Genomic DNA, 13,576 nt, shown 5'->3' with positions numbered 1-13,576 from the left:
CCGCCATCAACCCCGAGACTATGAGGAAATCCTGCAACTGAGGATATCGGGATGCCATAAGCAGATGAATCTGAGAGTACAATTTGCTTAACCGGGCCTCTTGGAGGAAGACCTTCCCCAAGGAGGTGTCGAACACAACCCCAAGATACTACAGGCGCTGCAAGGGGGCCAATCAGCTCTTGGCAAGGTTGAAAACCCATCTCAGCGACTGTAGAAACTCCACCACCCAAGACAGGACCCGGGTGCTCTCCTGGAATGACCTTGCGTGAATCAACCAGTCATCCAGGTAGGGATGCAGCAGAATGCCCTCTGTCTGCAAGGCCGCTGCGACGACCACCATGGTGAAAATCCGTGGAGCCGTGACCAGACCTAAAGGAAGCACACAGAACTGATAGTGCTGACCCAAGATTGCCAAATGAAGGAAGCGCTGATGGGAGGCCCGGATTGGAACATGCAAGGAGGCCATTGACAGGTCAAGAGAGGTTAAACAATCCCCTGGCTGAACCGCCAGAATCACAGATCACAGTGTTTCCATGCGAAAAGACGGAACTCTGATAGCCCCTTTGACCCCCGTCAAATCTAAGATGGGCCGAAAGGACTCCTGTATTTTGGGAAGCACAAAGTAAAATGAGTACCTGGCGGTGCCACATTTTTGAGGGGGAACTGGAAGAACAGCTTTGAGATCTTTGAAGGGTCTGGTGAAAAGCCTGCTTCTTCCATGCTGCCTGACAAGGAGAAGCTTGAAAATAATCTGGCAGGGAGCGAGCAAACTGCAGAGCAGAACCATACAATTCTGGAGGCCACACTACCGTAAGGATGTGCTGAGAGTTGAGTCAGTTCAGAGAATGGCCACCCAGATGGTCTTGGGGCTCAAGGATCTCACGTACAAGGAAAGGCTGAACAGATTGCGGCTATACTCTCTCGAAGAACGCAGGGAGAGGGGGGACATGATCGAGACATTTAAGTATATCACTGGTCATGTAGAGGTGGAAGATGATATTTTCTTTCTTAAAGGAACCTCAGCCACAAGAGGGCATCCGCTGAAACTCAGGGGCGGGAAATTTCATGGCGACACCAGGAAGTATTTCTTCACAGAGAGAGTGGTTGACCATTGGAACAAGCTCCCAGAGCAGGTGATCATGGCCAACAGCGTGCCTGATTTCAAGAATAAGTGGGATGCCCACGTCGGATCTCTACGAGGGAAGTGTAAAGGTATCACCACCTGAGTGTGATCTCTAGGAGGGTAGTTAGGGAGGGTTAATAGAGTGGGCAGACTTGATGGGCTATAGCCCTTTTCTGCCGTCATTTTCTATGTTTCTATGTTTCTATCCCGAATCACCTCCAGCCGAATACCCACTGGAAGCAGATGGAAATCTTGCAGATGCCCCCAAGCAGTGCCAACTCAAACAGCCTGGAAAGCACATCTTCAGGCAGATGGGGCACTTTAGAGTCTGTCAGAGTTTGAACTAACTTGTTCAAAACCTCTGTACACACAAGGACCCCTGAAAAGAAAATTTAGTGAGTTTAGTGTTGGACATCGCATCCGCCGACCAAGGCCGAAGCCAGAAAGTGCGACGCGCAGCCACAGCGAAAGCTATGGAATTGGCAGACATCCGCAAGAAGTCATGGAGGGCGTCTAAGAGGAAAAGAGGTAGCCATCTCAATCTTCGCCACCTCCTGATGCACAAAGGACAAGCCAAGCCATCAGAAGCACTGTCAAGGACCCGCTTGGCCCCCAAAACACGGCCCAAGCCACCAGTCCTCCACAAATAGCTGCCTGTACCTCCAAGGCAGACACATCAAAATTCCTTTTAAGAATGGTCTCCAACTTATGCTCCTCAGAGTCCCGTAAGATAGAACTGCCCTCAATGGGCACAGAATGCCGCGTGGCCATAGCTGACACCACTGTGTCTATCACTGGCGACTGTAAGGTAGCCCTATCTCCCACCAGGACATGATACAAACAAGCCAAGGAGTGCCCACACCGAAAAAGTTCAGCGAAAAAGCCTCCAGCGAAGTCCACTGCGCCAGGATAATATCCAGAAAAAAAACGGATGTATCGGACAGGAGCGGGAAGCAGAGGAGATCCCTAAAAGAAGAGGGTCTTCCACACTCGGGGTTCCAGGCGGCACCTCCTCAAAGCGCAACACCGAGGAGATCTGCTGAATTAGATCTGAGAGCTTGTCCCTTTGAAAAAGGCATTCCACGAATGCCTTCTCGCTGGTAGATGGGAAAAACCAAGTCCCCGGTACCAGCGGCTGTCCCCTCGAGAGGATCCTGGAGGTTCTCTCCTCAGAAGACATGTCCTGGACAAGGGAGGAGGAGGGGGAACGTGAAAATAATTAAGGGGTCAAAACAGCAGGGGGTGCGGAGGGAACAAACCCCCCCGAGACCTCTGGGACACAAGTAGGACCCCCAGCCATCTGAAAATAGTCTTTATACAAAGAAAATGAGGGGAAAAACCCCCTGGCGGCACCATGGGACTCCCTGCCCCAGCAGGGGACCCAGCTGAAACCTGTTCCTGTTATGCCATAACAGGGAGAAAGCACCTGAGGCTACATAGAAGATGGAGGGGCTATGTGAGGAAAAATGGTGAAGTTCCCACCAAAATCAACCTTTCCAGGGCCTGTAGCGACTGGGAAGCCTCAACTGCCCCAGCTGCTAAAGCAGGCCAAAAGCCGGCATCAATTGTGAAAGAAAACAGCTGATAGGAAATCCCTCCGTGGGCGGCAGGGGAAGACCGGGGTTCCCTGCAAACCGCTGCCAGCTCGCAAGGCACTAGCAGCGGGGAGCCCCCACTGCCGACGAGGCTCCTTCACTACACTGGCCCAAACAGCTGTTTTCAGGCCGGCCGGCAAATTGAGCACCTCTTCCCCTGAGAAGTGCTTAATTGCTCTATACATGACCTAGCTAAAAGAAAAAGTGCCGGTTAGTTGAAAAATACAGTAATTTAGAGCATATTTAAAGGGAAAGCAACCCTTTAGACTGGTACTACCCCAGGATTTTTTTTTTTTTTTTTTTTTTTACAGAACAGACTCCATTGGCTCTCAAAGCAGTATGCCTTGCTTGAATTAGGGGGCAAGGCTTACTACTGAGGCACCTCTAAAAATATGTTGGGGAGAAAGGGGGGAGGAACCCAGCAAGAGACCCGCCAGGTATGACACCCCCGAGGTTGGACCCAAACAGGGCCCACCCAAGCTCAATCCGGCAGTAAAAAGGGGACAAAAGACCTAAACAAATTCCAACAGCCCTACCAAGGGAGATGGGTACAGCTCACCACACCTGCTGGAGACTGAGAGAAGACTGAGGTAATTAGGGAGGCGTCACATGATATGTACTATTGCAAAGTTTTGTCTCAGTCTCCACCTGCTGGTCATGATGAGATATAACTCGCTTGTAAGATTAACCTATGCCGGTCTGGAGAGTTGCTAAAGAAAGAAGAATTTCTTACCTGATCAAAACCCAGGGCAGACATTTCCTCTGAATTCTGCAGCTGCTGGGAGGGATTCAGGCTGTAGACTTCCCTCTCCCTAAAGATGAGCAGATTGGGCAAATTCCTGAGGGTCTCAGATAAGGCTCCTCCTCTGCCCCTCTACTGGGTCTCAGGGATTTCCAGTTGCAGGACACAGAAAGTTTCTGCCTATATTCTGAATCCTATCTGCTTTTGCAGCTCTGCTGAAGTAAAGAGAGCAACTGAGCATGTGCCGAGCTCTTCACCCCACCCCCTCCTGTGAGGTCATCCTACAATAGCCCACCTCTTTAAGGTGGTTCTCTAGAGACAGCACAGCAGCAGGTCCCGCACAAGAAGGATCTGCTTACCTGCATCTGCTATTTCTACAGCTCCACTTTATGGAGATGGGATGTTCCAGGATGACCTCAGTAAGGGGGAAGGTTGGAAGAGCTTTGAGCATGCTCTGCTGCTTTCTCTCCTTGCCCAGAGCTGCCACAAAGGGAAAAGATTCAGAAAAGGAAGCAGAAGCTTTAAACAGGAAGGAAATGGGTTTTGATTTTCTTGTCTTTGTTTCGATTTCTACCTGTTATTTAATTAATTTTTTTTTTGCCTTGTATCACAGGGAAGAGAAACTCTTTTTCCCTACTCTTGTCAAAGGAAAACCTTTCCCCGTGCAGCTCTTCCAGCCTCCCCTTCTTGTTGGTTGTTCATCCGTTTTGGTGGGAAGACTGACCTCTTGGAGGTAGAGTGCCGTAGGCAGTATAATGGAGTCCAGCCCTAGGGGTTTATGAGATATCAGATACTTTCCAGTGGTCTTCCCTCATTTCTATTCCGGTTTTCTGGTTTATTACTCACCAAAGAGAGCCCTCACAACTGTGCAGTGTCCCATCTTGGTGAGAGGCACGTCCTGTAGGCAATCAATGGGCGCCAGCAACTCTCCTTCTCTCTGGCGCTCTTCCCTTCTGGTACCCCCGCCCCCGGCGTCTGAGGGCCCGCTTGAAGGGCCTTCACACGCACGCGAACATCGACATGATGATGTCACACATGCATGTGATGTCATCACGGCGCTTCCCGCGCCCTTCCAGGTGCCTCGAGCCCCGGCCACTACCTTTAGTGTGCCGCGGCTCGAGAAAGTTTGCGGGACACTGATTTAGACAGTTCTTTCTTGATATTCCCAGGAGGTCTTCTTTCTTGGTCATGACTCCTACACTTTGGAACTCCCTACCACGCTACATCCGCAATGAAAGTTCGCTTTCAAGATTCAAAGCACATCTGAAAGCTTATTAGTTCTCGCAGGTCTTCTATTCAGAATCCGACAGAGCAGATTAAAAAATAATAAATAAATAAAATAAACCAAGATAAATAGGGACTCCTTTTACTCCCTAGCACAGGGGTGTCCAATGTCGGTCCTCGAGGGCCGCAGTCCAGTCGGGTTTTCTGGATTTCCCCAATGAATATGCATGAGATCTATTTGCATGCACTGCTTTCAATGCATATTCATTGAGGAAATCCTGAAAACCCGACTGGATTGCGGCCCTCGAGGACCGACATTGGACACCCCTGCCCTAGCATAATACTTTATCTTTTTTTCCACACCTCAGATTTTATTGTAATTAACCTCTCGTTCTCTCCTCATGTTCCTATTTGATGTTGGTTGTTTTTGTGCTTGTATTGGTATTAGTTTGTTTCTTAACCCTCTTTTTACATGAGTTTGTAAACCTGGTTTTATATTTGTGGTATATTAAATAAATTGGAACTTGAGCTTGGAAGGAGAGTTGTCCCTATTATTTTACCCATGCACGGTCCCAGGACTGGGGTCCACTAGAGTGCATTTACGCAGCTGAGGATGTGGGATTTCCCTGCTGCATTGTTGTTAGATGCCATCAACTCACGTTCGAGTCCTAGTGACTTGAACATCATCAAGTTTTTGTGGCAGAATACAGAAGTAGATTGCCAGGCCTTTCTTCTGCGCAGTATTCATTTGATGTTGCCATTGTCGCATCAGACTTGATCCTTCGCCTCCAACACTGCCCATGTGCAGCATTACTGGGGAGTGTGCGGTGCAGTGGTTAGAGCTACAGCCCCAGCACCCTGGGGTTGTGGATTCAAATCCCACACTGCTCCATGTGACCCTGGGCAAGTCACTTAATCCCCCAATGCCCCAGGTACATTAGATAAGAGTGGGAGCCCGCTGGGACAGATAGGGAAAAATGCTTGAGTACCTGAATAATTTGTAATCCGCATAGAATTATAGGATATGCAGAATATAAATAAATAAATACCACACGTAAAAGTACTTCTTGTACAATTTCTCTGGAAGCTGAATGGATGGGATCTTGTATCTCTATTAGCTTCAGCTGCAGGAAACTAAAAGATGATCCCTCCACTTTGGGCTACCTGCCCGGGAGCTTCCTGTCTTGCTCAGTTTGTTCCTGCAGCTTCACTGCATGGTTTCATCTCAGTTAATTCTGCTCGTGATTTGCAGACAAATACTCCAATCCATCAAGTTTTATTTAAAATTTGATAAAAACACTTATAAGAAATTTCAAAGTGATATACAGAAATAATAAAATGGACATTGACAAACTTTTTTTGGGGGGGATAGAAGGCAGAACTACAATTTAAGATAGAAAAGCACATAAAAGTGGAAAAACACCAGGAAGGGCCGTGTTCCCTCTAAGCTGAGCAGGTGTCCTCCAGCTGCATTGCTACCACTAGGGGGTGGAATATTTTCAGTCGCTAAGGACAGGTATGTTCCCTGGAGTCCTGCAGAACTTGCCTGTCCCTCACAATTGAAAAATGTGACAGTAAAACAGCACCCTCTATTGGTGAGACTGTGGGTGGAGGACTCCTGCTCAGCTTAGAGGGTTATTTAAAATGTAACTGTATATGCACATGCCTGGACTATAATTATGATGAAGAGAGCTGGTCTGCCTTAAGTATTTTCTTTCAAAAGCATCTGTATAGAGAAAGCATTTGAGGGAGCCTTTAAATTTCTCCAGGGTGGTTTCTTTAAGATAAAGAGGTAAATGATTCCAAATTTGGGGAGCAGGGTAAGTTTCTTACCAACACTCATCCCTCATTCCCACACATGAATGTGTTCGGCCTGATCTATGTCCAGTTTTTGCAGTGTCACCCTTACAGGATGATTTTTCTTTTATCGTCTTAAATTATTTGTATAATATTAAGTTATTATTATTTATGCTGGGATTATGTTGGTTGTATTTGACATGTATTCTTTTAAGATTGCCCCTGACCTCACTATGTCCATGGCACCACAAGTCATGGCTGTTTCTGTTGCAATGGTTTCTGGGATTCATGACATCACTTCCTCTTTCACTGCCTAATAAATATGTGTACTACATCCAGTGAATGTAAATATCTCCTATACATATTCATTAGGGATATTCTGAAAACTGGACCTGACTGCAGTCCTCAAGGACTGAACTTGTGCACTCCTGCAACAGATGTTATTGATTTTTTTTATATACCTTTATATATGAATTGGTTTGGGGGGAGGAATGAAGGGAAGATCCTAAAGCTATGCACTAGAGAATGACAAGGGGAAAAAGTTTGTTCCCATCTCCGCCCCGTCTCCATGAGCTCGTCCCTGTCCCGTCCCAGCAAACCATTTGATCCCATCCGCACAAACTATCTCCCTTCTGTGTCCCTATTTTCCTCATTTCTAATATCTCCCCTCTGTATCTGTATACTCCCTTCTGTGTCCGGTATTGCCCCCCCCCCATGTCCATAAACCATCCCCATGTAGCTCCCTTTTATGTCTCTGTTCCTATGCCCCATGCACATAATTTCCCCTCTGTTACCTTCCTGTGTCCAGATTTCCCCTCTCTTCCTCTTCCACACCAATGTGTTTCTCTCCTCTCTGACCCTATCTAGCTTCTTTCCCTCTCCCCCCCCCCCCCCCCCCCCCCCGCTTCCAGCATCTGGCTCACCTGCCTGTCCTCCCCTTTCTCTTACCTGCTGTGGGTTCAATATTTGTTTCCCTCTTTATTCCCTTGGCCCAGCATCTCTTTCCTTTTCATTCCCTCCTTACTACTTTGAGGGAACACGCACAGTCATAGATTGCGTAGTCCAGCAGCCCCCTTCCGCCCGATTGCCACATCCCACTATCTCCCTCCCTTCCCCTCACCTTATGTGGCAAATTTAATTTTTCTTCTCTCAGAGATACGCTTTCATGATTGAGGACTGCATCTTCGGTTGGCTAATGGCCGCACAACACCCCAGAAGACCTTTTCTGTACAGTGGACGTTGGACCCCTGTGGGACCGGACTCCATATCCCTGAGTGACGAGTCCGGTCCCACAGAGGTGAAAGCCTGGCTGGAGGCCAAGGGCTTCAATTCCCTGGGAGTTCAAGACTCAGTAGCTGCAGTCCTCCTCATCCCCTGGTAGTGCTTGAGTGAGGTCACTGATGTTTGGAGGACAACTGAATTTTATCTGAGTCTTTCAATCAGTAAGTGAGCAATCGAGCATATTTTTCATGTATTTTTATTGCCGAACATTTGGGTTGTCTTCTTCCAAGCTCTGACTGGTTACATAGTTTTGAGTTTATTACGTCTTCATATTCCGCTTTTACATTCCAAAGTGGTTTACATCTTCACTGTGTTAAAAAAAGTTTATTAAAAATTGGGGGAATAGACAAACAAAACTGAGAGAAACAAGATGGCCGCGTTGTAGAGAGGACGCTGAGTTGCGCTCTCCTGCGAAATTAAAATTCCTACCTCTTATCGGGTTTATTCCGTTGCTGACATGCCGAAAAGACGAGGCAGAGCGGCTGCTTCAGCCCGGCAGACGGGATCTGCCTCAACGAGGCAGGAGGAAATAACTCGCTTCTTTACATCTTCGCCCCAGGGCGTGCCGGCTGAGCTGAATCGGAGAGAGATTTCGGCTCTCGGGAGCGAAGTCTCGCTCAGCCCCGCGGGACCTCCATCTCCTCTGCAGCCGCGAGACTGGGGAATAGAGGCGGTTCCACAGGGACGGATGGCATCGCCGATGGAGCTGGAGGGCTTGCCTAACCCTCAAGTGCTCTCGGCAGGAACAACTATATCGGAGGAGGTTGCTGATATTTCAGCAAGTGAAGGACAAGTTCCAACAGTCCTTCCATTGGTAAGACCTGCTGAAATAACTTTAGAGTCTATTTGGACTGTGTTAGACTCTTTGTACAAATTATGTGCAGGAACCCTTCCTCAGGTGAATCTTCAAGAAAGCAGATTGGACAAATTACAGGAGGAATTGAAGGATCAGGAAGGGAAGGTTAAAAATTTGGATCAGAAAATTCAAAGTTTACAAGCTTCTCAGACTGTTATATTGCAGGATAGACTACTTTACACTAGGAAAATGGAAAACTTTGAAAATTATATGAAAATGCTGAATTTAAGAATTCTTAATTTCCCAAAGGTGTTAACAACACCTCCTAAGGAAATGTTTTATAAATTCTTGAAAGAAACATTTAAATATCCTGAAGCCGGACTACCTCCTTTACATAGAATATATTATTTGCCACCATCAAAACAGAAAATCTCAGGTCCAGAAGTTTCTTCCGAACCTCCTAAACCTTTGAATTTAACAGAAGTCCTTGAAACTTCAGTGGATGAAGTAATTTGTCGTACTACGCTTGTGGTGGCGTTTGTTTTTCAACAAGACAAAGAGGCACTTCTTAGACTGTTTTTCAGGTTGAAAGAAGTGACCTTTTTGGATAGTAAGATCAGTATGTTTCCAGACGTCTCAAAAGCAACTCAGACCAGACGGAAGAGATTCCTTGAACTGAAACAGTTTGTAATACAGTTGGGGGCCAAATACCAATTGAGATACCCTTGTAAATGTAAGATCCTTTTGGATCAACATTCATACATATTCTTTGAACCCTCACAATTACAATTTTTTCTCGAAGGAAAGGGAATAACAACTTCAAATATCTCTGAAGGGAATGTAGGATCAATCCCATAGTAATGTAAGAAGATGTACTCTACAAATATGGTTTATTGAATTAATTCAGTATATATCTCTCATAATGTGAATTGTTTCTCCTCCAGAACCCAGAATGTGGACTAATTTAAGAACGAAATTTTGTTTAATTATGAAATGGACAGTATCCAGATATATTTTTCCTTTTAAAAAAATATGTGGAAGTTCTCTCTTTATTTTCTTATAAAAGCAATGTATATGTATCTATATATAAAATGACAAATAAAAAATAAAAAAGACAAACAAAACTAAAAGTAATTATGGAGACAAAAAATGAAGCAAAGGGAGAAAGGGTAAGGATACAATATTAAAAATAAAAGGGAAAATACAGGAAAAAACATCAGGGAAGGGAGTTGACTAGAGCAAGCATCTTTGATTTTATTTATTTCCATAATCTCGTAAGCATCTTTGAAGAGAAAAGTTTTAAGATAGATTTTAAAGTTATTTAAACTAGTTTCTTGCCGTAGGGTTGGGGCAAGAGCGTTCCATAGTGTTGGCGCAACTACCAAATAAATGGTTTTGTGTGTTGTGTCGTAGAAAAGCTGTGGGATTGAGGGAATAGTCAGAAGATGTTGCTGAGACGATCTCAGTGACTGAGAGGATTCATAAAGAATTAAAAGCCTGACAATGAACATGGGAGAGTGATTGAGTTGAACTTTAAATGCTAGTAAAAGAGTTTTGAATGAGATTCTGTAAGTGATGGGCTTTTTTAAGAAGAGGGGAAACATGGCCAATTTTTTTTTTGCCTTACAGATAATTTTAATAGCTGTATTTTGAATTAATTGACATCTCCTGATCTGGTTTTGGGTGATTCCCTGATAGAGGGAATTGCAATAGTCTAAGCTTTGTGATATGGGTGGTTGTAGGGTTTCCTGGATGGTGATTGGTAGATGGTTGTAAGATCATATAGCCTGTGATTGGTGGGCGATTGTAGGGTCTCCTGGCCTGTGATTGGCAAGTGATTTGTAGGATCTTCTGGCTTGTGACTGGTAGGTGATTCTAAGGTCAGCTGGCCTGTGATTGGTGGGTACTTCTAGTATCGATTTATGGGCTAAGTATGTCTTTTGCTGTCTCTGCTCAGGATGGTGAATCCCTGCAGAAAAAAGAGTTCAAGGCAGTGAGCCCTGAAGAGGGAGCCTGGGTTTACAGCCATGGTGCAGAAGTCATTCCTAGAGGTAAGGGACATTTCTCTGTCTGTGCTGTGTGCAGTTGTCTGTGCTTATCTGTGCTGTGTTCACTCTTGCCTCTGAAATGCTTTATGCTTTCCTCTGGCCCTTGCAGGACTCCAGAAAAATCTCAGAGCTGGAGGCTGTGATGGAGAAACAGAAGAAAAAAGTGGACAGCAGGCTGGCATGTCTGATGGCGTGACTGCGAATATCACATGTCAAGGAAATCCTGCCCACAGGTTTTACAGTGCAGAAGAGCAAAGTTAAGGCCAGTCCTGGTGCCTAATGAGACCTACAGTACTGATTGCAGTGCCTAGAATCAGAGACTACAAATCCCACACCTTGGGGTGTGAGTTCAGAACCAACTGGCCAAAAGGTCTCTCTCCTAGAATTGGGTTAATTTTCTGACAAGGGGAAGAACAACACCTTAAGGCTTTTGCAATTTGCCAGCTTCCTCAAACATGAAAGGGCAGCCGTTTTGATGAGACAAAGACAGTGCAAATGCTGGGCAGGTCTGTGCCTTCTGACAAGATCTGCTGTCTATATAAGTGTTTGAGGAATCTGATTTGAAGGGATTTCTCTTGAGGATCTGTACCTGGAATAATTTATTTTATTGTATGTTTAACCTCTTAAATGAATAAGATGAGAAAAAAATGTTTATTTATTGATTTTTCAAACAGTGCAAAACACAAGTATATATACATATAATAATACAAGAAAAGTACATTGATCTTACAGACATACATGAGCAATCATTTTAACCCTCTCACCCACCCAATAATTAAACAAGAAAACACAAATACATAGAATCTTTCAATAACCTTTCCCAATTTAAAATAATAGTGCAATTTTCCCCTTCCACCCATCCACCCTTGATGTGTATGTTGAAAGAAAAAATGTGCTAATATATAAATTATTTACATTCATTGAAAACAGTATACACACTTGAATTTGCACCAGAGGAGTCTACTGCATCAACCAACCTTTGGATGACACCTTTCTTTGGCAGTGAACTAGGCCTGACAGATGGGAAAAAGAAATTCCTAAAGTGTTTTAAAGTTCAAATCCTACCCAGCCCCTTTTTGCTGTAAAATGTCTAAGGTTTACCTTCATTTGAACACACAATTCTGAAGATTTCCCACAAGAGGGCGCCATTGCCTCAGCCATCCCCAATGTGCCCAGTGCTACCCTCCTGTGGTAATTTTACAGAATACAGTGTGGATGATGGATCCCTGACCCATTTTCACCTGTGGAAGTTAAATAGAGTTTAAAAAAAGAATACACACACACAAATAAAAGAAAATGAGATGATACATTTTTATTGGGCTAACTTAATACATTATTTTATTAGCTTTCACAGGAACTGCCTTCTTTGGCTTTTAGATGCATTAGGATCTGGAGCTAGGAGGGAAGGAAACCCCTCAACTTTTCATTTTGTCATGAGGTCTACCTCACACATATGATTAATATTTAGATTTTATTTTATTTTAAAAATTTATATATCGCTTATAAACTAAGCAGGTTACAATTCTTTTTTTTTTCCAATTCTTTATTCATTTTTCATCTTACATCAAGTATACAATATTACATCAATTATATCATACACATCACTTGAAATTCATTCTATTATCATCTTAAATACATAAATTATCTCACTCCCTTCCCCACTCACCCTTCTCACAAATAATGTAATAAAAAAAATCATACATGTGTTATACTCATAAATATTGATTAAACCTGTGTTATAACTATATACCACCCCTCTTCCCTTAATTATAATTATACTTTCAGTGTAAAAAGGCATCTAATCATTACAATAAGTTATCAATGGCCCCCAAATTTTTTAAAAATTATTATAATTTCCTTTTTGTATGGCAATTGTTCTTTCCATTTTAATTATATGGCATAACGAATTCCACCAGAAGGTGTAATTAAGTCTAGTGTAATTTTTCCAATTTCTGGTGATATGTTGAATGGCGACTCCTGTCATTATCAATAGAAGTTTATTATTACTTGATGAAATTTGACTTTTTATTCTCATTGACGTCCCAAATAGAATTGTATCATATGATAGAGCTACATGATATTCTAATAAACAATTAATTTGAGACCAAATTGATTTCCAAAAGGCCATGATACAGGGACAAAAAAATGATAGATGATCTAGAGTCCCTGCTTCCAGATTACAATGCCAGCATCTATTAGACTTAGAGCTGTCCAACTTTTGTAATGTAACTGGGGTCCAAAATGCTCTATGTAACAAAAAGAACCAAGTTTGTCTCATAGATGCAGACACTGTACATCTCATTCTCCAAGACCAAATTCGTGGCCATTGAGATGCAGAAATTTGATGCTTAATCTCAATGCTCCAAATGTCTCTAAGACCAATCTTTGGTTTTTTATTCATAAATCCAGATATCAATTTATACCACTATGTGGCCTGGTGTTCCAAGAAATCTGCCTGAAAGCATAAGAATTCCAAACTATACTGATTGTTAAGATTTTTCCTCCTGAATAGCCTGCTTTAGCTGCAACCATTTAAAGTTTTGTGTTTTTTTAGACCATATTTATTTTGCAACTGTGAAAATCAAGCAGTTTACCATTTAAAATAGCATCACTTAGAGTCCGTATACCTGCAATAATCCAATGCTTCCATACGATTTTAAAACCGTCAATTTGAATCTTGGAGTTAAGCCATAAAGATTGATTTGTTGATTTGTGTATTGGGTTTGGAGTTAAATTATTCTGTTCTCTTTATAGTTCCTAGGCATCTTAACACTGAGAACATGAGATAAGTTTATAGGAAACATGAGTCGCCATTCCAAATACAACCAATCTGGGATATTTTCCATGAGCTCTGGGAGGACCCAATACATACCCTGGCGTAAAATATAGGCTTGATGATACCTATAAAAGTTTGGAAAATTTACCCCAATTGGTTTGTGTAAAGATACTAAGGCAATTCTAGGTATTTTA

The 13,576-nt window shown here is 43.5% G+C and overlaps 2 protein-coding genes and 1 pseudogene across 7 annotated transcripts in view; 2 read left to right on the top strand and 1 right to left on the bottom strand.

Annotated features, from left to right (window-relative positions):
* Positions 1-13,576, top strand: part of LOC117367671 — a 154,901-nt pseudogene that overhangs the window by 54,846 nt on the left and 86,479 nt on the right.
* Positions 1-13,576, bottom strand: part of LOC117367632 (zinc finger protein 271-like) — a 204,055-nt gene that overhangs the window by 121,178 nt on the left and 69,301 nt on the right. The window contains exon 1 of one of the 3 annotated variants that reach the window (XM_033960389.1): positions 3,452-3,656. The exons of the other annotated variants lie outside the window; for them this stretch is intronic. Coding sequence (XP_033816280.1) covers positions 3,452-3,475 — 24 coding nt within the window. The 5' untranslated portion in view covers positions 3,476-3,656. Of the gene's footprint in view, positions 1-3,451; positions 3,657-13,576 lie in introns of those variants that run through there. 3 annotated transcript variants of the gene reach the window in all.
* LOC117367660 lies at positions 3,779-12,409 on the top strand. Of its 4 annotated transcripts, XM_033960442.1 has the most exons (4): positions 3,788-3,879; positions 4,074-4,193; positions 10,516-10,609; positions 10,716-12,409. In XM_033960442.1, exons 1-4 carry the CDS (start codon positions 3,850-3,852, stop codon positions 10,865-10,867), a joined length of 396 nt encoding a protein of 131 aa, XP_033816333.1. In that variant the 5' UTR covers positions 3,788-3,849; the 3' UTR covers positions 10,868-12,409. The 4 variants fall into 4 exon arrangements, 2 of the variants coding, with proteins under 2 accessions (XP_033816334.1, XP_033816333.1); XM_033960443.1 differs by lacking the exon at positions 4,074-4,193 and having other exon boundaries at positions 3,779-3,879; XR_004540813.1 differs by lacking the exons at positions 3,788-3,879; positions 4,074-4,193 and adding an exon at positions 7,827-10,423.

The sequence above is a fragment of the Geotrypetes seraphini genome, chromosome 10, assembly GCF_902459505.1.
Source record: "Geotrypetes seraphini chromosome 10, aGeoSer1.1, whole genome shotgun sequence".
In the NCBI taxonomy this organism is placed as follows: domain Eukaryota; kingdom Metazoa; phylum Chordata; class Amphibia; order Gymnophiona; family Dermophiidae; genus Geotrypetes; species Geotrypetes seraphini.
Note: the sequence above shows the minus strand (reverse complement) of the source record. Positions and strands in the feature narration are given on the sequence as shown.

Bases quoted from the DNA above. Each gene is read 5' to 3' on its own strand.
- LOC117367660 (XM_033960442.1), top strand. From the start codon at position 3,850: ATGGAGATGGGATGTTCCAGGATGACCTCA. The intron at 3,880-4,073 runs GTAAGGGGGAAG...CTTGTATCACAG, and splicing joins GATGTTCCAGGATGACCTCA to GGAAGAGAAACTCTTTTTCC. The intron at 4,194-10,515 runs GTAGAGTGCCGT...GTCTCTGCTCAG, and splicing joins GGAAGACTGACCTCTTGGAG to GATGGTGAATCCCTGCAGAA.